Source organism: Cryptotermes secundus, unplaced genomic scaffold (assembly GCF_002891405.2).
Source record: "Cryptotermes secundus unplaced genomic scaffold, Csec_1.0 scaffold141, whole genome shotgun sequence".
Lineage (NCBI taxonomy): Eukaryota > Metazoa > Arthropoda > Insecta > Blattodea > Kalotermitidae > Cryptotermes > Cryptotermes secundus.
The window spans coordinates 512,178-535,186 of NW_019721759.1; the positions used below are offsets into that span (position 1 = coordinate 512,178).

Consider the following 23,009-nt stretch of genomic DNA (forward strand, 5'->3'; position numbering starts at 1 on the left):
TGTCTTCCCAGTCTGCTGTGTCATAAGTCGTTGCCGGGTAACGGATTCCAACAATATCCTCTTTTTCCGTGCTTGCGTCATTACTAGCTGGCGACTGTCTCGCATCTAACCCATGACGGCGACTTACATTCTCGAATGACTGACTTCAGTCCGTCGGTTAAGTTGTTGCTGGCCTTCGCCAGCACATTTATTCCTGGCGAGGTCCAAAATCAGATTTACTTTACGACTGACAATTTACCGCTAAACAGTTCATCTAGGCGCCAAGCCCCTTGAGACTCACGATCAGAGATTTTTTTTAACAGAATCCTTGCGGTCATAGTCCTTATGTAACATCCTCTCTGACGAGAAGGTGGGGTTGTCTCTCATGAAAGTGTTTTACTTTCATCAAATATACGTATCACACATACAGCGTGTTATTGAAAATTGTTCCTTGTGCACTGTATACAAGTCCTGTGTCAGTACGGGCTTTGCAAAGCAGATCACGCCTATCGTACGTATCTTATGCTACAACGGCAATTCCCCGTAGTTCACGCTATATAAACTTGGTACGGACAGAACAGAAAACACCGCGTTGCCTGCCAATTACCCGTCAGTTCCTCTGTTGTGGCGTCACGTTTTCGTTGCCGCGGAAGCATGTTTACCGCTCCGTGGAAACGTGTTTAGTCCCACGTTTTCTAGCAACGGCCATCTCTTCTCACTCCACTATTCTGGTTTCAGCCCTCATATCACAACATTTTATTTATCCTGTGTAGTTTTTTGGGGTATAGAGAAATATAAATGTTGAAACGAAATTACACAGTTGAAGTGCCTTAAGGTGAGTAGATTAATATAATTACCTGAACAAACACGATGCGTTTAGAGCTTACTCCTCGTTCCGTGAAATCCAATTTGCACAGAATGTTGACAGTTCCTTTTCTGAGAGCACCGGTCCTGTGCTCAAGGAAGTAATGACCACTTCCTTTTGAGACGAGGCCACAGTGCGTGACCAAATGTCGTTCGTTGTTTTGTTGTGTTCAGGTTAGCGTGCGCATGGAGACCGAGTGTGAAGTGTATGTGTTTTCCAAGAGTACAGAGGCTTGATTACGTTCTGTAACTTATAACATGCAGATTCGGCGTTTCGGTAATAACGCTCTTTAAATTGAAATTATTCTTACAGAAAGTGAGTTACAGCATTTGCGCAGTACAGACTGGGAAGAAGTGTGAGGTGTGAAAGATATATTCTCTCTTGCAGTACACTGCCATTTGTCAGTTGAGTGAAAACTTATAATCTGTGTTTCATATTACGTGAAAATGTTAAACTTCTACTAGACGTATACCTTGCTATTTGTGTTGTAAATTAAAATTTCAGTTTCTTGCATGCTTCGAAAAATGACTTGAAAATTGTTTTCTTCGTGATTACATACTTACGCGTCTTAAATGTACATTTGTTTTCCATAAAAAAAATCCAAATTTGAAAACTGCTGTGTTATATTTGTTCGTTTCATTGTAAAGGGGAAATACATATTTTCGTAAACTCCATTGTCATATCAGTATTGATTTGTGCGTTCCTGTACGTCTGGATACATGGTGAAATTATCGCAGCTTATTAAGCAGCACCACCACATCTTCCTGGGGGTAAAGGAGGCCGGCGCGTAAGGCTGACAACCTAACCGCTATCTGTGATCCGATCATCTAGAGAAAACGTGGGAGCCTCGACGTCTCACAACCCTATGGACCTTCACGGTCTGTTAGAGGGATAGCTTTTTACCTTTTGTCTCTTTGCATTAACGTATTTTTTCCTTGTTACAGTTTCGACGTGGAAAATGGCACAAGTCCGGGGAGAAGCCCCCTGGACGGCGGTGCATCCCCGTCGGCGGGCTTGGTTCTCCAGAACTTACCACAGAGAAGGGAGTCATTTCTATATCGATCCGACTCCGATTTCGAGATGTCGCCAAAGTCGATGTCTCGAAACTCGTCAATCGCCAGCGAGAGGTGAGTAATATTCTCAGAGAAGTAATCTCGTACCTACAGAGCAATGAGTGAGTATTGTTTCAGAACCGACTGATCTTAGTACTGACTGTAACGGCCGCTAGGTTGCTAATACCCATGAAAAATGTGGTAATTTCAACTCACATTGTAATGTTTCATATCATGTGCTAACATCTTGAGAAACAGATTGCGTGACGAGTCTGAATGAAGTATATAGGCCTACTTCGTGGTTTTCTACAGTCATTTATAGTTCAGAGCAAAGATCGCCAACATTCGTGGGCTAAGAGTTAACTCAAAGATTTTTTAATACGTATCTGAGACTATTATAAAAGGTTAATCAACTCCGTCCAGTGGGTCTGATAAAATGTTTCTTCTTTCTTTCCTTTTTAATCTTTCATCCTTGACAAGTTTCGGTCTTAGAGACCATCAGTGCGTTTGGTCAATATCAACACATACCAATACCAAACACATTGTAATAGTAGTTTCTGCCTATATTGATATAACCTTCTGAAGGTGGTCTCTCAGACCGAAACATGTCAAGGATGAAAGATTAAAAAGGAACGAAAGAAAATACATTTTTATCAGACACACCGGACGGAGGTGATTAACTCTTATAACATTGCTATTGTGACGGACCAGGATAAACCAAACCAAATATATCTGAGACCCTACGAATTTTACTGACAAAATAGATATAATTAAAGTAACTCTATTACGAATAGCTTTGTGACTTAGTATCCACACACGGAGATGTGTCCCAAAATACTGCTTTGATAAAGTCTACTTCATGAAACGTATCCAACGATTATACCTCATTTTGATAGAAATTTACACGCTAACCTCTCAGTTAAGGTGACACGTGTACACAGAAAACATTTGTTCATTTTCCACGACTGGACAGAGATTCGATTCCTAAAGCGATTGTTACCGCCGCGCAACTTTGTGATCGTCAGCCAATAATTAATTAATATTTTAAAATTCTCGAGAATACCACAGTTTCTCTTATCCCTATGACCATCATGCTTGAAAGTGATAGAGCCACTTCAGACATTAAACACAAATAGTGAATTCACAAAGCAATTGCAGTTATATGTGAGCTGTTATTGATTTTTTCATGTCGGTTTCATAGGCGCAGAAATACTGACTACTTTAAAGCAAAGCATATCAATAAATACACGTGTGTCTATATTTCGCTGTGAAATTAACGACGATTCAAATCTAATTGCACTCCGAGACGTAATAAGCGATCCATGCTGACTAAATGCGATGTTCTATACAGACATACATATTATTATTATTATTATTATTATTATTATTATTATTATTATTATTATTATTCACCACATCATCCCTTATTCCGCTTAGAAATTCTATTCCTTATTAGCTGCTTCAGTGTCAGGTCAAAGGGCGAGAAGCTGAAGAAATACTTTTTACAAAAATATGCTCACAAAACCCGAATAAAAAACATTTCGAAGCATAGCACAAACAAACAAAAAAAACATACCGACCGAGCGACCGCCGCTTGTCGGCGAAGTTTAGTGCCAAATTTTGCGGATAGAGAGTGTCGCGTGGTCAGCGCAACGAATCCCCACGGCCGTTAATTTCGGTTTTCTAGACCGGAGCCGCTATTTCCTCGAAATAGCTCGTCAATTATCATCACGAGGCTGAGTAGACCCCGTTCCAAACCCACTACTTCTCAGAAAAAGATCTGGTAGCGCCGGGAATCGAACCCGGAGTAATTTTAGTGTCGGTGATACGGAACACGGCATAGCCCGAAACTAATCTCTCAATGTCCCTTTCAGCATTTTACTGCTTTTACGTGCCCCAGGTGTCTTAGATTCGCAAATAAACGTTAAGAGATAAGCAAAAGCATATTTATTAATGTAACCCTCGCTTGTTTTTATTGCGTATTCCGTTCTTGTTATTTTAGAACTTCATGAATAATTTGTTTTGGGGCCGGGCTCAATAACGTAAACGACCTCCAGTGTCCAGCTGATTCGTAATAGTTTAGGCGGTTGCCGAATAGCGGCGCTAGCAGTGGTGGACGTCAATAAAACATTTTATGTAGCGTCGTTAGGTGGCATCTACAGCACAACTGGAATATGTCCTGTAGCATAGTACCGCATTGGTACAACAGATGGCACAAGCGGACGTGCACAGAGCGTGACGGTTATTTGTGTGCTTGTTACATTTCATTTAAATTCAAATGTCGGGCTGTGTTCGAACTACACGCCACCACAACCCAAAATACCCCTACCCATCACAGTCCGTCAAATCCAGGATTTCGTAACTCTCTTCAGAGGCCCTGTCATAACTGCATATAGCGTCTGATAACGAAGAATAGTATCCATGAATGTTAAATAGGCTAGGTTTTGGAAGAATTGTGCCAGTCATGTCCAGAAATCAATTAATCTGAGTAGCTGAAATGGCATCTGAGTTCAAAACCAGATAACTAACATACTAACCAACTCCATGAAGCTAAATCCTTCTTGAGAACCCGCCAGTTGCTTACCTACTCAAGAATTTTCCAACATTCTATAGAACCCGAAGTTCTATTACCGTGTTCTCAGAAGCCCTCCACTAGCCCCTATCATGAGCCAAATTAATCCAATCAATACTATCCCATCCTAGTTTAATATTATCCTTCCACCTACGTCTACATCTTCCTAGTAGTCTCTTTCCTTCTGGCTTTGCCACCAAGATACTATATACATTCATCTTCTCCCCATGCGTGTTACATTCACTGCTCATCTCAGCCTCCTCTAATTGTATTTGGCTAGGGGCACAAGGCGTGAAGCTTCTCAGTATGAAGGCCTGTTCACCGAACGAAATGTCTCCAAAAAATGAAACCTACGCCCGTAAGCTGCTGCTATCACAGTTGCTGTTTGTCTGCAACTCTTCAGCATATTTTTATCTGCAGCGGTGTTGCTCCCTTTCGTGTTACCAATTGCAGCAGATCTTGCCAAGGCCAAAGAAATTTTCGTGCGCCGTGTCAAGGTTTCGTGGGTAGACTCAGAAGAACGTTCTCTGCCTAAACAAGGAGAATGGGTTAGGCACTGAGAACTTCATACGCTTGCTTATATCATGACTTCTCTGTTCTCTGTGAAGGGGTTAGCCAGTTGAAGGGGCCTAGCTTTTAGCAAATAATAGAAATATATGCATAGGGGCAACTGATTTGTCCTGTAAGAGCAATTCGATTTTGCCCCGCTCCACGCCGTGGTCTCCACCTCTTCAGCCTGTAGAACAGCCAGAGCTAAGAAAATTACTGCTCTTTGTAGTGGGGTACAAAGGAAATTTGAGGATTACCTGATACGGAATGTAGTGCAGTTGGCTGGACAAATGTGTTTGGTAGTCTGGAACTGACTAGCTCTGTTCCTGTCAGGCAATGCAGAGTTCGTGAAACTACTGCAATGTGTTGTGTTTGTAATGAATGTTTAATATCGTCTATTCCCTGCTATGAGGATCTCAGTTTCCTTGGCACTGCTGGTTTCTTTTTGGACTTTGTCCATCTTCCGCTATTCTAGAAAACAGAAAAAGCAACGTTTCGGAAACTGGATGTGTTTCCGTTCTCAGGTGAGGGGGGAGACATCTGCTCTGTTGGGTCCGTTGGAAAGAACTAACTTTATCCTCCTTGGCCGCGCCATAGCTCAAGCGGTTAGTCGCTGGCTTCCCACCGCGGCGGCTCGGGTTCGATCCCGGGTCTGGTCAAGTGGGATTTGTGGTGGACAACGCTGGGGCGGGTTTTCTCCGAGTATTTCGCTTTCCCCTGCCAATCTTCATTCCACCAAATTCTCCATCATCATAATCACACGGGGCAGGCTACAATAGGCCAATCAGTCGCCGCCGAGCCGAGTGGACCCAGTTGGACTCCACCCCCCACTAAGCGAATTAAAAAAAAAACTTAATCCTCCACCCTCACCTGACGACTGAAACAGATGTAGTTTCCGAAACACTGTTTTCTAGTTTCTAGAATACCGGACGATGGACGAAGTCCGAAATCCCAGTAATTCTGAGTGTTATACACCATTGTCAGAACCTTTTTGTATCTACTCAGTTTCCTTGTCTGTTTTGTGAGGCTTTCCATATTTTAGAATATATAACGTCGGCTTGTGCGGTGATTGGTGAATAATATATTGTAAAAGATTTGGAAAGACGTGAACGTAGCATAATCAGGACATTATTCCGTTTTTTAGGGGACTCTGAAAACCGCGAAAATTCTGGGTCACTGTTGGCAGGTGTGCCAACCGGGCACTTTCGAAATCTATACAGTTGTTTCGATAGTATGCAGACTGCTAACGAGAACGTCACTAAAGTATGCAGACTGCTAACGAGAACGTCGCTAAAGTATGCAGACTGCTAACGAGAACGTCACTAAAGTATGCAGACTGCTAACGAGAACGTCACTAAAGTATGCAGACTGCTAACGAGAACGTCACTAAAGTATGCAGACTGCTAACGAGAACGTCACTAAAGTATGCAGACTGCTAACGAGAACGTCGCTAAAGTATGCAGTCTGCTAACGAGAACTTCAGTAAAGAAATACAAAATAACCAGCAGATCACGTTATGAATACAAATATTTCTTTTGAATATTCAACAGGATGGGGCACGCGGTGACGTAGTTGGTTGAGGCACTATGCTACAAGTCGGAAGGTTGGGGGTTCGATTCCCAATGAAGTCATTGCATTTTTTTTTTCAATTTGCCTAATCCTTCCAGCCGCACTATGGCCTTGGGGTCGACTCAGCCTCTAACATTAATGAGTACCAGGAATCTTCTTGGGGGTAAAGGGCGGCCGTGCGCGTAAAGCCGACAACCTCACCGCCATCTGTGAGCCGATTGTATAGGAAATGTGAGAGCCTCGACGTCTCACAACTCTATGAACCTCCACGGCCTGTTACAGGGGCAGCTTTACCTTTTTACCTTATATTCAACAGGATATGTTATGTTAACAAAAATGTGAAAACAAAAACTAAATCAGTATGTTTTCTTACGATGGAAAATGAAATGCACCGCTTGGTAAATTTCATGCTTAAATGTATGAAATTGTCTGAAATTCTTCATTTGTTTTAAAATTGTGTCAGATTTGTTTAGATTTATTTTTGCATTTTTTTTTGTCTGATTGGTACCACCCCTTCCCCAGTTCACCGACACAGATTTATGTACTGTTGTGTCACAAATATCAGTGCGTCACAAAGACGTTATTGTGACGTCACTGTGGAACAAAGAAATGGCGAGGCAATGTGCTGTGTACCGTACGCTGAAGTGACAGTGCGGACCGAGACCCGCCAAACACTGCCGTCCACAGGTTTCCTGTGCTGAATAGTAATTCCTTTGTCTTACGCAAAAAGGATGTTCACTTCTCCTGATATTTCGTCGTTATCCTCACAAATATCGCATCCTCTTGTAATTTATTCTTTTAAGCCCTCATCCCCGGCGTTCCGCCCATTCCATTTATTGTTCTCCTAAATAATTATTTTTTGCTTGCTTAATTTTTTATTTATATACGTACTCCATTATATCCCCTTACCGCTTTTAAAAATGACATTACAGCCAACAGTATTGACCTTGTTTTTCCTCTATCCTCTTGCAATCCCCTTTTTTATCGAGTTTCATTACTGTAACGGGCTGGACGACCGAGGGGTCGGAGTTCGAGTCCCGTTAGGAACAAGAATTTTTTTCATCCGTACGTCGTCCAGACTGGATCTAGGGTCCATCCAACCTCCTATCCGGTTGGTACCAGGGGATTCCCCCGGGGTTGCAGATTACCACTCACCGCCAAGAATATTCCTGGTACTCATTTCTCTTAGAGGCTGAGTCGACCCCAGGACCATAGTAGGGCTGGAAGGATTAGGTCAGTTGAAAAAAATCCAGTGACCTCATCGGGACTTGAACACGCTACCTTCCGGCTTGTAGCATGTTGCCTCAACCAACTACGCTACCCCGTGCCCCTTATTTCTCGTATCACCGTTATAATAAATTCGTACTGCAGAACGGAGCGGGTTGGCCTAGCCGTAACACTTTAGTATTTGGAAGATGTTCGATTTCCGGCGTACCAAATTTTGTGAGAAGTAGTGGTTCTGGAACGGGGTCCACTCAGCCTCGTGAGGATAACTGAGGAGCTGCTTCAAGGGAATAGCGGCTCCGGTCTAGAAAACCTAGATTAATGGCCGTGGGGATCAGTTGCACTGACCACGTGACACCCTCTATTCGGTAAAGTTGACACTAACTTCGCCGACAACGGCGGTAGCTCAGTCGGTATAGTTCGCTTGCAGACCACAGACCACGGAGTTTGTTTTTTTTTTTCGGGTCGATACTCGGCCTCGTCGCTGGATATCTTGAGGTATATTTTGGGTTTCCCTCACTCCCTCTCCTCTCCCAGCGAAATTCTGGGACAGTGTCTCGATCCGGCCACGACCAGTTCCTTCCATACTATTAGACATTACGTAGTCGTACTTGGGAGGGTCAGTAAATAGGTCACACGTGGGTATAAAACGTAAAACCTGGGAAAAATATTTATTTCTCAACATATCGTACACCAACCTTGAAAACACTTATCCCATCGCTTTACCAGTGCGACGAAACAGCAGCACAGACGTTTTTTGCCTGTTGTCTCAGCAACTTCATCAGGGAAACGTTTGCTACCCAGTTGTGAACCGCTTTACGCGACAAGCACTTCGCACAGTAAATAGGAAGTCTTTCTTTATGAATATCCTCTGCATTGAGTCCTTATTTTTCATAGCCTGCTCTTTATCGAATATGCTTAACTGCATACACGAGACTAATCAGGACATTTATTTACATGTATTAGGTAAGGATGCTGGTCAAGGCCACGCATAGCTCCAGCTGTTAGTCGCTGGCTTCCCACCGCAGCGGCCCGGGTTCGGTCAAGTGGGATTTGTGGTGAACAAAGTGACGCTGGGGCGGGTTTTCTCCGAGTACTTAGCTGTCCCCTGCCAATCTTCATTCCACCAAATTCACCATCATCATGATCACCCGGAGCAGGCTACAATAGACCAATGAGTGGCCGCCGTGTCGAGTGGGCCCAGTTGGACTCCCTCCCTCCCACTAAGCGAATTAAAAAAATGGGTGTTGGTTAAGGTAGCCGAGCGGTCTAACACATGCAATCTCTTCGCTCGCTCGGAAGCCGGGACCGTGGGTTCGAATACCACTGAGGGCATGGATGTTCAGTGTTTGTGTGTGTTCGCGCGTTTTACTGTTTGTGTACAGGTAGAGGCCTTGCGACGAGCTGATCTCCCTCCCAAGGAGTCCTGCAGAATGTCTTAAGATGTAGTAAACCGAAGTGAAACGGAGAGTTTCATGGAGGTAGGCCAAGGCCCAAATTGGGGCTGTAGTGCCAAAGAAAAAAAAATAGTTAAGCGTTTAGGAAAAGACCCGTGACAAAAAATAATAAAATTATTTTAAGAAATTTCATTTGTATAACGGGAATCTTGCCCAACACAAAATGTACATGACACGTGATACGTTTATCACTGCGATATTTTAAACCCAGGCTTGTCGTTTTCTTTGGTCAGAACGAGGTATAAAATTATTTTTAATTAGTCACCCATAATTTTCCTCTCATGCACAAGCCTAAAAGTGTCTCAGTAATTTGACTTCATGATTTAGAGAAGTCTTTAAATCTGAGATTATTTTTCATTCGACTCGTGACGTTTCACTTTACGTAAATCTGCATAGAGTGATATCAAATCCCCAGTCACTCTCTTTTCCGGGGGAGGAACTCAAATAGTAGGACGTCGGGACATCGATTTTCTGCAGCAAATACTTATTCCCCCTCCACCAGGGTCGCTCTCATCCCCTCAAACAAGCAAATACGTTTTGCTACCCTCTCCCCAGAGCGCGGAACGGTTTTGCCTTGTTACTTCCGCTGATGTGGAGGAATTCGTGTCCGCTTCAACTGCCCGCCGCCGCTGCAAAAAAAAAAATCAGTGACTGTTCTCTTCATACGAGGAAAAATCAGTTTTAGTTTTCCTCAAAAGTCACGTCTGTAAGACTGTAAAAATATCAGATATATTTAAATCACATGAAACATCTCTTGTTTTTTCCTCGTTTGTTTCCATTGTCTTCTGTCTGAAGAGGCTGATTTACCGGCATCGCTTTAGATTTGTTTTAGAGAGGTGCTCGGTTTGAATCCCGGACGAGGCACCGGCTATTGTGATAGGGTTTTCGTGCTTTCCGGGTCCCTCTATGAAAATTCAAGGAATTGGCCACGACCACTTCCTGCCAAATCCTTTCCAATTCATCATTCATTCTACCATTCATCCTCTGTATAGTCTGCGACACTGAAGATTGGAATAACTGACGGTCTCCATTGTACTTGTACCAGTTCTCCATATATGGAAAGAACAACAACGGTCTCTGATATGATCGTTGTAGGCGTGTAACCGGGGTTGGAGATAACTGTACGAGCCAGGAGAATTTCACAGGTGGGTGGAAATATTGAAATGTTGGTGATAATGCTTTTTCTGGCTGAGTCCATCGGCTGTAGTGTGTCCGGATTACTGAGTTTTCTATGGTCCGATATTCTAAAGAACATAAATTTTCTGAAATTTGGATCAGTTTCGGAAATGTTTATGATTCCAGGCGATGTACAGAATACCAGACCTCGGTTATACGCCACTGTCACAACCTCTTAGAAATGACTGCGATATGTTCTCGCGTAACGAGCAGGTTGAACACTGTATCCGGGACAACAGAAGACTCTAGTCAGAGAGTCAGAGATACTTTACGCCTGGCGGTTTGCGGCCAATCAGTTCGCCTTGGCGCCAAACCCCTTGAGGTTCACGAGCAGTCATTTTTTCCTGAGTCTCAGATTCGAGACTCCTCCAACCTGGAGGGTCAGGTCCCCGTTTTTATACCCTCCAGGAACAGGGTGGTCCAGTTATATCCCCAGGCCCTGGAGGTATTTTAACCCGCATTCACACCGGGGGCCGGTGACGGTAGCTGAGCGGTCTAAGGCAGCTACTGACTTCGCTCGCTTGGAAACCGGGATCGTGGGTTCAAATCCCACTCAGGGCATGGATGTTTATTTTGTGTGTATGCGTTTTTCTATGTTTATGTACAGGTATATGCCTTGCAGCCGGTCACGGTAGCCGAGCGGTCTAAGGCATGCACTGTCTTCGCTCGCTCGGAAGCCGGGATCGTGGGTTCCAATCCCACTCAGGGCATGGATGTTTGTGTGCGTTTTTCTGTGTTTGTGTACAGGTAGAGGCCTTGCGACGAGCTGATCACCCTCCCAAGGAGTCCTACCGAATGTGTAAGATGTAGAAAAACCGAAGTGAACGGAGAAGTTCATGGAAGTAGGCCTAGGTCTACTAAGTCTGTAGTGCCAAGGGAAAATAAACATTCACACGGGAGTCGAAGAATCTAAGAGGAATTCATACACAATTTCAGTCGAAATACCTGAAACGAAAACACAACTTGAGAGACCTAGACACAGATGGAGAGGTGTTATTAAAACGTTATATGACATTACATTTTGGACTGTATCATATGTTGATGAGGTTGAGTGCAGATAACGTATCGCGCTTTCCAATTCCGGTATCCGTAAAGCAGTCTTTCTTCTTGCCAATCTGGAGATCTGTGGCATTTGACAGGATTCTGTTCCGAGAATCGCGGGGGAAAGTTTACGTGGGAAGGTTCATTCCATGGAGAGAGTCTTGTCACATGTCTGTTCCCTCTCGAAATAGCCGGTAGGACTTGACATTTTCATCCAGCTGCAAGGCAGAGTGCGGCGTATTTCGTGCGGTGGCCACCAGTTTTAAGGGACTGCTTTAATGGTCCAGTCCATTCATACGGTTTTCGTTCAATAGACTGCAGTGTTTGTAACCATTCTGTTCAGAATCTTTTGTCTTTCCTCTGTAAAAGTTTAAAGACAGTGAAACACCGATAATCCGAAGTAATTAAGGTCCTGGTGGTTAGCACTATCCAATTGTTAGGATTACTGGATTTCAAGTACAGATTTCCAATTGTTTAGTAGAAATATTTATGCAAAAGATTTACAGGTACAGCTTATATATAAACAATGACCGAAACCCGCGGATGTTCGAGTGCACGCCGGGCTGTGTGCAAGCGGTAACCGGCTCACGTCTCTCACCGCCCAGAGAGGCAGGTACATTAACACAAAATATCGCGTTGCACAAGAATTCATTTTTGTGCCAGAAAGTATAATAATTAAATTAACATTTATAATTTTTGGAAGTCCCGGGTGCGGTTCTCTGAGGGATGGGGTTGATACTGTAAGGAAAGCTCGAATTGCGAGGGTTCTACTGTATACAAAATAGTTACTATCATTTTTGTGCGTGTGTCGAACTTGGTCTTTCACAGTGCGGGATTGGGAATTATATATCCATCTCTCTGTCTGTCTCTCTCTCTCTCTGACTGACTATCCGTCCATCCGTCCGTCTATCTATCTATTTGCCTACCCAACCACCTACCTGCCTACCCACCTACCTACTTACCCACCCACCCAGTTACCTACTTTTCCTGTTGATCCCACTTTGAGCAGAGGATATCCATGAAACGCTTCGTTTCACTTCAGTTTCTTAATCGTAGACAGTTGGTAGGACCCCTTGGACGGGGGATCAGCCCGACGCAAGGCCACTACCTACACAGAACGACACAAACACGGAATAAATGCAGACGGACATCTATGTCTCGAGTGGGATTCGAACCCACAACCCCAGTGTTCAAGGCAGCGAAGACTGTTCATATCTTAGACCGCGCGGCCACTCTGATCGGCGGGGGAATAGAATAGAATATACGAAAACAGGATTCTGGGAATAATATTAGAGAGGAAGTAACGGACGGCTGTGGAAATTTACATGATGATAATGACAAGATCCACAACTTGTACTCTTCACCAAACAGGTCTATTGTGAGTGTGGGCAAATCGAAGGATGGGACAACAGCGACCTGTGATACGCTGGGCTGACTGTGTTGGACCTGTATCTGCAGAATTGTAGCAAAGTCAGGTCTGAAGGTAGTTACGAAGGCGGAACCGAGCTTCTCACAGCTGTCTGTGTCTTGCAAGTTACTTGCTTGGCTCATACTTGTACCCTGAGGATGGAGGCACTACTTTCCTCCGAAACGTCCGTGAACTACCGATCTCAGAAGATGATAACTTTTCGTAATTACAGATCGTTTTAGTTAGTACTTTCTCAGAAGCTTAAGCAGACTTGAACGTGTTCTGTAGTTTCCAACGCACTTGGATAATCTTGAAATAAATAATGATTTATGTATTTGGAAATGTTTCCTAAACCTTGATGATAAAGGTACTTTAATATTTTTAATGAATTTAAACAAGCTGGAATGTCTGAACTGACGTTTCATCCTTTTTCAATAGTATGCACAGAAACGAAAATGTGATAAGAAAAGTTGAGGTTATGAAAACAGAAACATTTGAGACCAGAGTTCGGAGTGCTGTGCAGCATATCGTGAGTATTGTCAAAGAAGAAAGAAATCTAAATAACTGAATATTTTATTTTGAAATCTAATGGTCCGACTCGTTTTCAGAGCGCATAGACCCACCTGACTCTGCAGAACTTTCCTCGTCTTCCAGCAAGTGTTTCTTTTTCTTCTCTTTATACCCAAGTCCATGGAGTTCAGCCCCTCGCATGTTGCGAGTATGAATGTTTTTTGCCTTTGAAATTTTGAAGTGTTTCATTTGGGCACGTGTGTTGTGTCTTCATATTGTTTCTCTGAAAATCTACTATAAGCCCACCTCTATCAGGATATACACATATTCTCTGAATTTATGAATGCATTGTGACGAAGAGAATCGATATTATTATCAAGAGAAGCGGACTGAATTGCAGACGATGCAGCAGAATAAGAGACAAATAAAAGATATGAAATTGTCTCAAGATCCAGGGTCTCTCACAATGAAGGAAGACACTGAGATTGAGAATGTATGAGAAGAAAGATTTGAGGCGAAAATTTTGGCCAAAGTAAACGTGAAAAATGAGAGGAGAAAACGTTAATTAACAAAAATTTATGATATGCCGTCTTACATGCAACACTCATGGTCTAAACACAACGCAGCAGGAGGAAACAAACAACAAGACGAAAAACACGAATGTATGATGGGACTACACGAATGTCTGGTCTAAACATACAACGCGGCAGGAGGGAACATCCAACACGACGAAAAACACTAATGTTTGACGAGACTACACGAGTGTTTCTCTAAATACACAACGCAGCAGGAGGAAACAAACAACAAGACGAAAAACACGAATGTATGATGGGACTACACGAATGTCTGGTCTAAACATACAACGCAGCAGGAGAGAACACCCAACACGACGAAAAACACGAATGTTTGACTGGACTACACTAGTGTCTGGTCTAAACACACAACGCAGCAGGAGGAAACAAACAACACGACGGAGAACACGAATGTGTGGTGTGTCTATACATCTAACAATCGAAGCACAAAACGCAAGCACAACACTCTCAACAAACAGTTTTTAAACACCTGATGATGACCAATGACTGCCGAAACATGTAGTATACAAGTACGATGTGGTTTTAAATAGTTTTAAGTGCCTAATTATGTATTCATAGTAACTTTTGAACGAATTATAAAGCAGTGTTGCATGTAAGACGGAATACACAATGTGCAGCGGGATGCTGCAGTATTACTCGTATAACCTTGGGAGAAAATATGCAGTTATGAGCTTCATAATTTGTGCTGTTAAGGCAATGAAATTATCGAGAACATGGAACGTGTAGCAGACATGGGGCAGACGATAAATGGTTATAGAATTTCGGTCGGAAAGCCCGAAAGGAAGAGACAGACTGAAAGACGAAAATGTAAATATGATAACATTAAGATAGTTATGGTGTGGAAGGGAACGGCTTTCAAATAGGGGTCGGCAGTGAGCTGTTGTGAATTCGGTAACGAACCTTTGTTTCTTTTTAAATCGAAGAATGTTTTAATCAACTGAATAAAGGAAGACGTTATTCTATGTAGCTTAATTATGAAGTACCAATGCTATTAAAGGGTAAGCTTCCATGTCCGTTCACTAAATCCATTTCATGTCATGATCTTACGTGGGGTTCCCGAAACGAACTTATCCATAAGTTCATGTAACTGCATAATCAGTACATCATAACATCTTTTTTTATCCACCTTCCATAATCAGAATAATTTTCTGAAATCATTATGTTGTTTCTTGTTTTTATGTTTTCTTTTTAATGCTTTGAAGTTGGCATTCCTTTCTCAAGCTGAAAGCCATAGAAAGGGACATGAATACATTACACTATATTAGCATCCTGTAGAGTTCTCGACAGTAACGTTTCACGACAGACTTCTCAACCTGGGGTACATGTACCCTCTAGGGGGTAAATGAAGCCTCATCGGGCTGGTGAGATGTATTTCATGAAGTGTCAGACACAGGACAAAGGGACCTAGAACGACATGACAGCTTTTTGTTTTTTTTATTTGTGCAGTGGAATAAATACAATTTGTTTAAAATGAAAAGTCCTTGTATCTTGTTTTAATACAAGGTAGCATGTAGTTTGAGTTTAGTCGTCACTGGAAAAGAGTACTTTAATTCTCACCCTGTGACTTTGCACCTCTATCGGACTACACGGCGCAATATCCCAAAGGAAACTGTTAATGGTAAGCGTTGTGAGAACCTCAATTCCAGCTCGAAGCCAGAGCTTTGTTGCTACACGAATACACTCGATCTGATTCACCACATCGCTTCCTCTGCGTACACTTCGCCGATATTCATGAAGAACGCATGCCTCGTAATTTCTTGCCTCGATTTACTGTATTTTTTTATCCTACTTATTTTGAAAAAAAAATACAAGGAGACTTATGAAATCTCCTGTGCCTCCCTATTGCTGCTACGCAACGGCTCGTTAAACAAGTACCCGCAGCAACGAATACACGACAATGGAACAACTGTTGCACGAGGTGTTTTCTATACGGTCCTTGTCGTATCAAGTACTCAGTTTGTAATAAATGGAAAATAGGCGGTTTCTTCTTCTCAGAACTTCTTCTTCATTTCTATCATGTTCCCTTGTTTCCTGGGAAGTAAATATTTTGCAAGAAATTATAAGTTTATAAATGGAATCGTTGAGGCTTTCAGTTAATGCTTTATTAATTTGCTCAAAATGGACAAACCTCAGTAAAGTAGCACTCTAAATTACATTTCCTCTTATTAAGGTAGCAGTGGTTGTTAAAAACAGTTTCCGGGCCCATGAACACTTAACTATATACATAATGAGCATAATGTTGGTGCTCTGAAGCAATCTCGAACCCTTCAAACTTAATTCTTTAAGTGTCCTTACGTATTCATACACATAACTTCGTATTCCTAACTTTGTCAGTTTTCACTCATAGAGCTGAGGCCTTCTTGAGAAGATTCTTGTGAACACGGTAATGAACGTTCGGGTTCCATAAAGTGCTGGAAAGTTCTTGAGTAGCTGCGCAACTGCGGCTTCTGTAGAAGGATTCATCTCCTAGGAGTACTTAAATCATAAACATCTAATTATTACTATTTTTTTCCTTGGCACTACAGCCCCAGTGGGCCTAGGCCTACCTCCATGAATTTCACCGTTCACTTCGGTTTTTCTAGATCTTACACATTCGGTAGGACTCCTTTGGCGGGTGATCAGCTCGTCGCAAGGCCTCTACTTGTACACAAACACAGAAGAATGCACACACACAAACTAAACAGCCATGCCCTGAGTGGGATTCGAACCCACGATCCCGGTTTCCAAGCGAGCGAAGACAGTACATGCCTTAGACCTCTCGGCTACCGTGACCGGCAATTATTACTATTAGCACGTCTAAACGTGTTTATTTACATTTTTGACTTTTAGAGAGATAGGATGGGGTGGTATGGACTAGATTGATCTGGCTCAGGATAGGGACCATTGGAGGGCTCTTGTGAACACGGTAATGAACCTTCGGGTTCCATAAAATGCTGGGAAATTCTTGAGTAGCTGCAGATTTGGCTTCTCCTCAAGAAGGGCTCAGCTCCATAAGTAAGTAAGTAGAAGTTATAAACGTTAAAATTTCTTCTGCATCATTGGTGTATGCACACTACATGTTTCGACAGACATTGGTCATCTTCAGGTGTATCTAAAATTGCTGTGAAACTGTTGTGTTTCTGTTCGTAACTTCTATTTTTGGGGCATGACCTCTATGCTCCAATGTGTCCTATGATGATGCGTAGTCCAAAGTACATAGTAGTGTCACGTGTTAGAGTGATTCTCGGCAAGGTTTTAGATTAGAGACTGGATTTAGTGACCACTTTAACACAAGACTCGTGACGACGCTTAATTACAGTGCCACACTTTACAAATTACTAGAGCGCAGACTAAGTCTATTCCAGCCTGCAGTGTCTTCACTAGTCATTTCCTGGTAACGGCTTCTAACATTGGAGATCCTTCAGCTTCCGCACTCATGACATTCCTGACTGGCGACCGTCTCCCAACTGAGCACTCTTGCAACTAAATCGCTGTCATTTCACACCGACATCCTAGTCTTCTTTTCGCCGCCTGACTATCAACTGACTAAGCTCTAATCCTCGCCTCGCTTATAGCTCCTCAGCACGGACCACGTAGAAAACACAATTCCTCCGTTGTTGCCCGAATCACCTCCATGAGAACGTGTCTGTCCGCAAAGGCGTCACCCAGCAACGACTGAGTGTACATGTTTAATAAAAATCTGTTGCTTAGCAGCGTATGTTGTTTCGGGGTCGCTACCCAGTAACGGCTCTACACGCTGCATTATTTTGGGGAAAATAGACTGAAACTGGTTGAGGAGAATATTTAGTCCTGAGAGGGATGAAGTAACAGTAGGCTAGTTGCATAACCGGGAGCCCCATAATTTATAATTCTCACTGAATTTTATTAGGATGATCAAGTCACTAATAATTAGGTGGGCAGGGCATGAAGCACGCATGAAATCAAAGTGGGTAGAAAGTTCTGGAAGGAGAACCTAAGGGTAGCGATCACTGGAAGCCCTGGGCGTAAATGATACGGTGACATTAAAATTGGTCTTAAAGAAATGGAAAGGGTGCGAGCTGGATTCAGCTACCTCAGGATAGGGGAGAGTGGCGGGAATTTGTTTGCCAGCTGAGAAACTAACAGCTTCATAGGAAGGACTCGGTGCCATAGAGTTGGTTAATTCTTGTCTGCTCTTGATACAGGGTAGTTAAATAATACACAAATCTCTCGTCACGTTTGCTCTGTCTGTCTTCTATAAGCAAAAATTATGCCTGGATCGGTTCTCTTACAATCTACCCAACGCATTATTTTCTGATAGCTCAGTTAGTTTAGTGATTAGACTACGGACTTGATGACCTTGCAAGCAAGCAAGGATATAAGGGCCCATTTTCCGGGGATGAAGCTGCCAGTGCTGAAACCAAAAACGTACCTTAATCTTGTGGCGAGTTTAAGAATACGCTGGACTGTACCTCCACTCCTACATACGTCTTCAGTGATGCTTAATTAAGTGCAGGCAATTTTACCATTACATTTTAATGTGAGGAGGCCAGCCCATCGTATTTTCGCGCTTAGAATAGAAGACACATCCTTCTGTAGGTTATACTAATCGCTACACGCAGGTGTAGGAGAAGTTGCCGATAGTCGAGGCGAAATTAAATTAATGTTACTCATCTTCTTCGAACTGACCGAATCCTTATTTCTTCTGTTATTTAACTGAGCTTCTTCAACTGCATAAGTTATAGGGTGATTACGAATAATTAATAGAAGAGGATGCAGTAAAACCTGTTGTGAACTGTTTTAAGATAAAGAGATATGACGCCGACCAATCTGGTAGAAGCTTAACGAGTTTTGGAAGGGACGTGCTGCCCGCCCCTGTATACGAGTAGGGTCGAAAGGTAAACCAAGAAAGCTACAACAAACATATTGCTTTCTGAAGATAGCCGTCTTCTGGGATGTGGCACCGTTCAGATATTGTGTTAACCGACGTTTCGGAGGAACGTTTCGCCCCTCTCCCTTCTTCTTCTGCTCTTATACAGTTGGGTTTATTCGACTCGACATTAGTCTGTCAGCTTCTGCTCACGCTGGTTCCTCGTTCTCGGATTTTCTTACATATTGCTTTCTGCTCTCTTGTCTCGTTGTTAGCCCCTAAAAGCAGAGGTAGTACGTTCCTATGAAACGCCGAAAAACTTCCACCAGACTGCACGATGTCACATCTTCATAGTCTCAGCCGGGAAGAGATCGAATATAACATATTTTGAGATAATTGCATGGTTCACAAGTGGCAAATAGTGTCAGAAGTGGGACTGCTGGAGCGAGGATCCAGTAAATCCAATATTCAATCCAACCGCCCTATTTAGTCATGCGTGACAACCGGGCACATGTTAGTGACTATCAGAAAAATCAGAAAAAGCTTGGTCAGGATGGCTGTATAGTTCCGGACTTGGTATTTCCCAAATATGAATCAGGGGCGCTGACCACTGGCTCCGAAGCTTCGAAACGGTTTAATCCCTTGAGACTCTGTTACAAGAACCGGGACTTCATATTGTGTTCTTTGAGTTAACTTTGTGACGCTGTTAGCAGGTAGACTCTATAGCAACGGACGATGATGACTTGGGAGGGATCTGGAAGGATGCTATTAAGGCCTAATGGAGGTACAATCCCGGAATTTGCCTGGAGGAACTGAGTAAAACAAGGAAAATCTGTAGTGAGGGTATTCGGTATGCCAACCGAGATTCGAATGGAATACATTCGGAATATGGGTCTAGAGTATTGTTGCTATTCCAGCTGCATTCGTTATGACACCGTATAGTCTGGTAGTGATTGAGGAACAAATTGCCTCCTTCAGGTCGTGTATATCAGTGTTTCTCAACCGCTGGGCTGCGGCTCGGTACCGGGCCCTCGTCTTACAGGCTGAGAAGAGGCAATATCTTCCTGCGAAACGTTGGAATCCGCCCATCTGACTGTATGACGTCAGAATTCAGTGCACTTAAATATGAGTTGTGTGTAACGGCGCGTAAGTCTGAGATGTCATAGTACGAGTATGCTTGAATGTAGAGCACCGGTTTGCATTTTCAGATATTAGAAAAAGGAGCTGACTGTCTCTTTAGCGCTTGGGGCTAGCAGATATAAAATCTCCTTTCACACACGTCTCCTTATTGAAATGGAAAGTGTCACTGCGGGAGGGCAACTGTGCGTACTGTTTTATGAGGTGCCTGCTCAGGAATAGAACTGTGGCCGTTCTGAGTGTCCATATGAGCATTTTCTGCCCATCACAGCAGCCGCGCTCTCTAAGGCATGAACTGTCTTCTCGATCGAACACCGGGATCGTGGGTTCGAATTCCACTCAAGACATATATGTCTGTGTATACGTTTATTCAGTTTATGCAGTTCTGTGTTTAGATAGCGGCCTTGCTATGGGCTGATCCCCCGTCCAAAGAGCCTTACCGACTCTGTGTAGGATTAAGAAACTGAAAAAGCGGCGAAGGTTCAACAAAAGGACTGTAAAGCCATAGGTAGGTAGGTAGGTAGGTAGGTAGGTAGGTAGGTAGGCGGGTAGGAAGGTAGGTAGGTAAGTATGTAGAGAGGTAGGTAGGTAGGTGAGTAGGAAGGTAGGTAGGTAGATAGTGTGTTACATAAGCAGATGGTTTACGATTGACTATTTGTGCGTGTTTTTTGCCTCTTCATTCTCACTGGGTGTTACACTAGTCTTTTTATAGAAAAGAACAGCAGTGCCACGGTATGCAGATGGTCCTTTCGAAGAAGTGCCCTATTCTAGGCGTTGATAGTGTAAAGTTGTTGCTCTTGAGCAGTATGAAGGTCAGACACAGTGTGGCCCCAAAGATGCTTCTATTGCCTCAATGTCTGTGTAAGTGGGAAAGCTATTTCTGTTCTTGAAACTAAATGAAGTTTACAGGCAAGCTGACATGGTGTACGGTAATACAGATTGGCTGAATACTCGCAGACATGAGACTGTGCAGAGCCCACCTTCCGGCATTGAAAACAACTTGTTTCCGTTCCATTCCACTCGTGCCTCGATATGGTTTGACTTTTTTTTCAGATGGTCCCTATCTTTTATCTCTCTTTTATTTTTGACGTTTTCATTTTCGACGATGGCGCCCCAATTCCATTTCTCTGATTTATAGAGTTACTTCGTTTCTGTTATTTACGTGTCTCCTTCATTACTTGCCCTTTTCATTTTTGTTAATAGTGAATCTTCGTTCAGTTCCCTTTTCCTTATTCAATACAACAACCATGTTTATTTTTACTTCTGCTTTTTCCTCATGCCTTTTAATAATTTGTAATTTACTTTCATGAGAAATCCTATAAAGACTGAATTTATTCTATTATTTTATTATTTATTATCTATTTATTTTATTATTTATTTCAGTTCGTACTTCACAGGAAACACATTCCACCTCTGCTACAGACCAACCGGTTGTGTTGTTTAAGGAAACTGTCGCTCTTTATTTTGAGAACCATAAGGAACGCAAATAATATATAAGAATGCAGCCCCTATCTCACAGGAAACACTTTACGTCTCCGCTACAGACCAACCGGTTAATGCTCTTTAGGGAAACAGTCGCTGTTTATTGTGAGGACCACACGGCACACGAAGAATACATAAGAATTCAGTTCGTACCTCACAGAGAACACATTCCCTCTCCGACACAAAGTCCAGTCGGTTAATGTTGTTTAGGGAAACAGTCGCTGTTTATTGTGAAACCCATATGGAACACACAAATACATCCTGTGGGCAGAATGCAGAGTTGTAGCGTGTTAAAGCAGGTGATACATATAGAATCAGTTGGCTTTAAAGGGTTAATGGCCTGTTCTCATTGTTATTAAATATCTCAAGTTTTGTTCTTTTTCTGGTATTTCCAGTACAACACACTTATAGTCTTGGTATTGAAAGAGTCATTTAATAACCTGTAAGGAGGAAAAACCGGCGCAAGTTTACAGAGAATGAATCTCCTTTCCTTCTCATACGAAAAGATTGACCTTTCCATCGGACCCAGCTGAGCGGGTTCCTCCAAGCGTCTGCGCCTGGGGACGAAAACAGATCCTTTTTACTTGACGTTCTGTTCTGAATAACAGAAGATGGACGAAGTTCAGAAACCAAGCAATCCCAAGTGTAACACTCCATCTTAAGAACTCATTCGAAGTGACCATTATTTACTTATGAACATAATGTTAATAGTTTTACTAATATTAGTTATTATCATTGCCGTCATCAATATCATAATGCTACTTCTGTTATTTCTGTTTAACCCACACTTCATGCATTTATCTGTGATTTCATTTATTTCTTCCTGCATTCAGTTTCTTATCTATGCTTAAAGTTACATATATGCTTCTTATCTTTCCTTTTATTACTAAGAATTTCTCATATATGTTTGAGGCACTATGCTACAACCCGGAAGATCTTGGGTTCGATTCCCGCTGAGGCCATTTGATTTTTCAACTGACCTCATCTTTTCAGCCACACTGTGCCCCTGGGATCGACTCAGTCTCTAACAGAAATCAGTACCAGGAATCTTCCTGGAGGTAAAAGGCGACCGGCGAGTAAGGCTGACATCCTAACCGCCATCTGGCGAACCGACTGTCTAGAAAATGTGGGATCTCTGACATCTCACAGCCCTATGGGCTTCCACGGCCTGTTGCAGGGATAGCTTTACTTTTTACCTTTGAGTGTACCGTTCTCTTCTTTATGACACGCGCCATTAGCCTGTTACACTCTCCGAACTCCACCAGTCAGATTCTCTGAAGGCGCGTACCGAAATCCGTCGATACACAGTTCATAATTTTGCATGGACTCTCCAGGCGAATGCTGGGATAGTATATCGATTAAGCCCCGACCTCTTCCTTCCAAATCCTTCAAAATTCATCGAACGCCTTGTCATCCGACGCTGTGTAATTTCGTTACTGACAGCACCGTTAAAATACCAGATCATAGACGCTATAACGGAAACGAAACCCCCTGGAAGAAGTTAGTAGAATCATTCAGCCTTCTTCCTTACGTACGCTTCTGACTGCTACTGTTTCCCTTTGGCCGG

At 42.8% G+C, this 23,009-nt stretch overlaps 1 protein-coding gene across 8 annotated transcripts in view; it reads left to right on the top strand.

The window, feature by feature from the left end:
* Nucleotides 1–23,009, top strand: part of LOC111875623 (cAMP-specific 3',5'-cyclic phosphodiesterase) — a 796,526-nt gene that overhangs the window by 485,512 nt on the left and 288,005 nt on the right. For 7 of the 8 annotated variants that reach the window (XM_023872006.2, XM_023872007.2, XM_023872004.2 and 4 more), the window contains one exon: nucleotides 1,789–1,971. In XM_023872006.2, the coding sequence (XP_023727774.1) occupies nucleotides 1,789–1,971 (183 nt within the window). Of the gene's footprint in view, nucleotides 1–1,014; nucleotides 1,050–1,788; nucleotides 1,972–23,009 lie in introns of those variants that run through there. The other variant, XM_033755884.1, reaches the window with a different exon arrangement.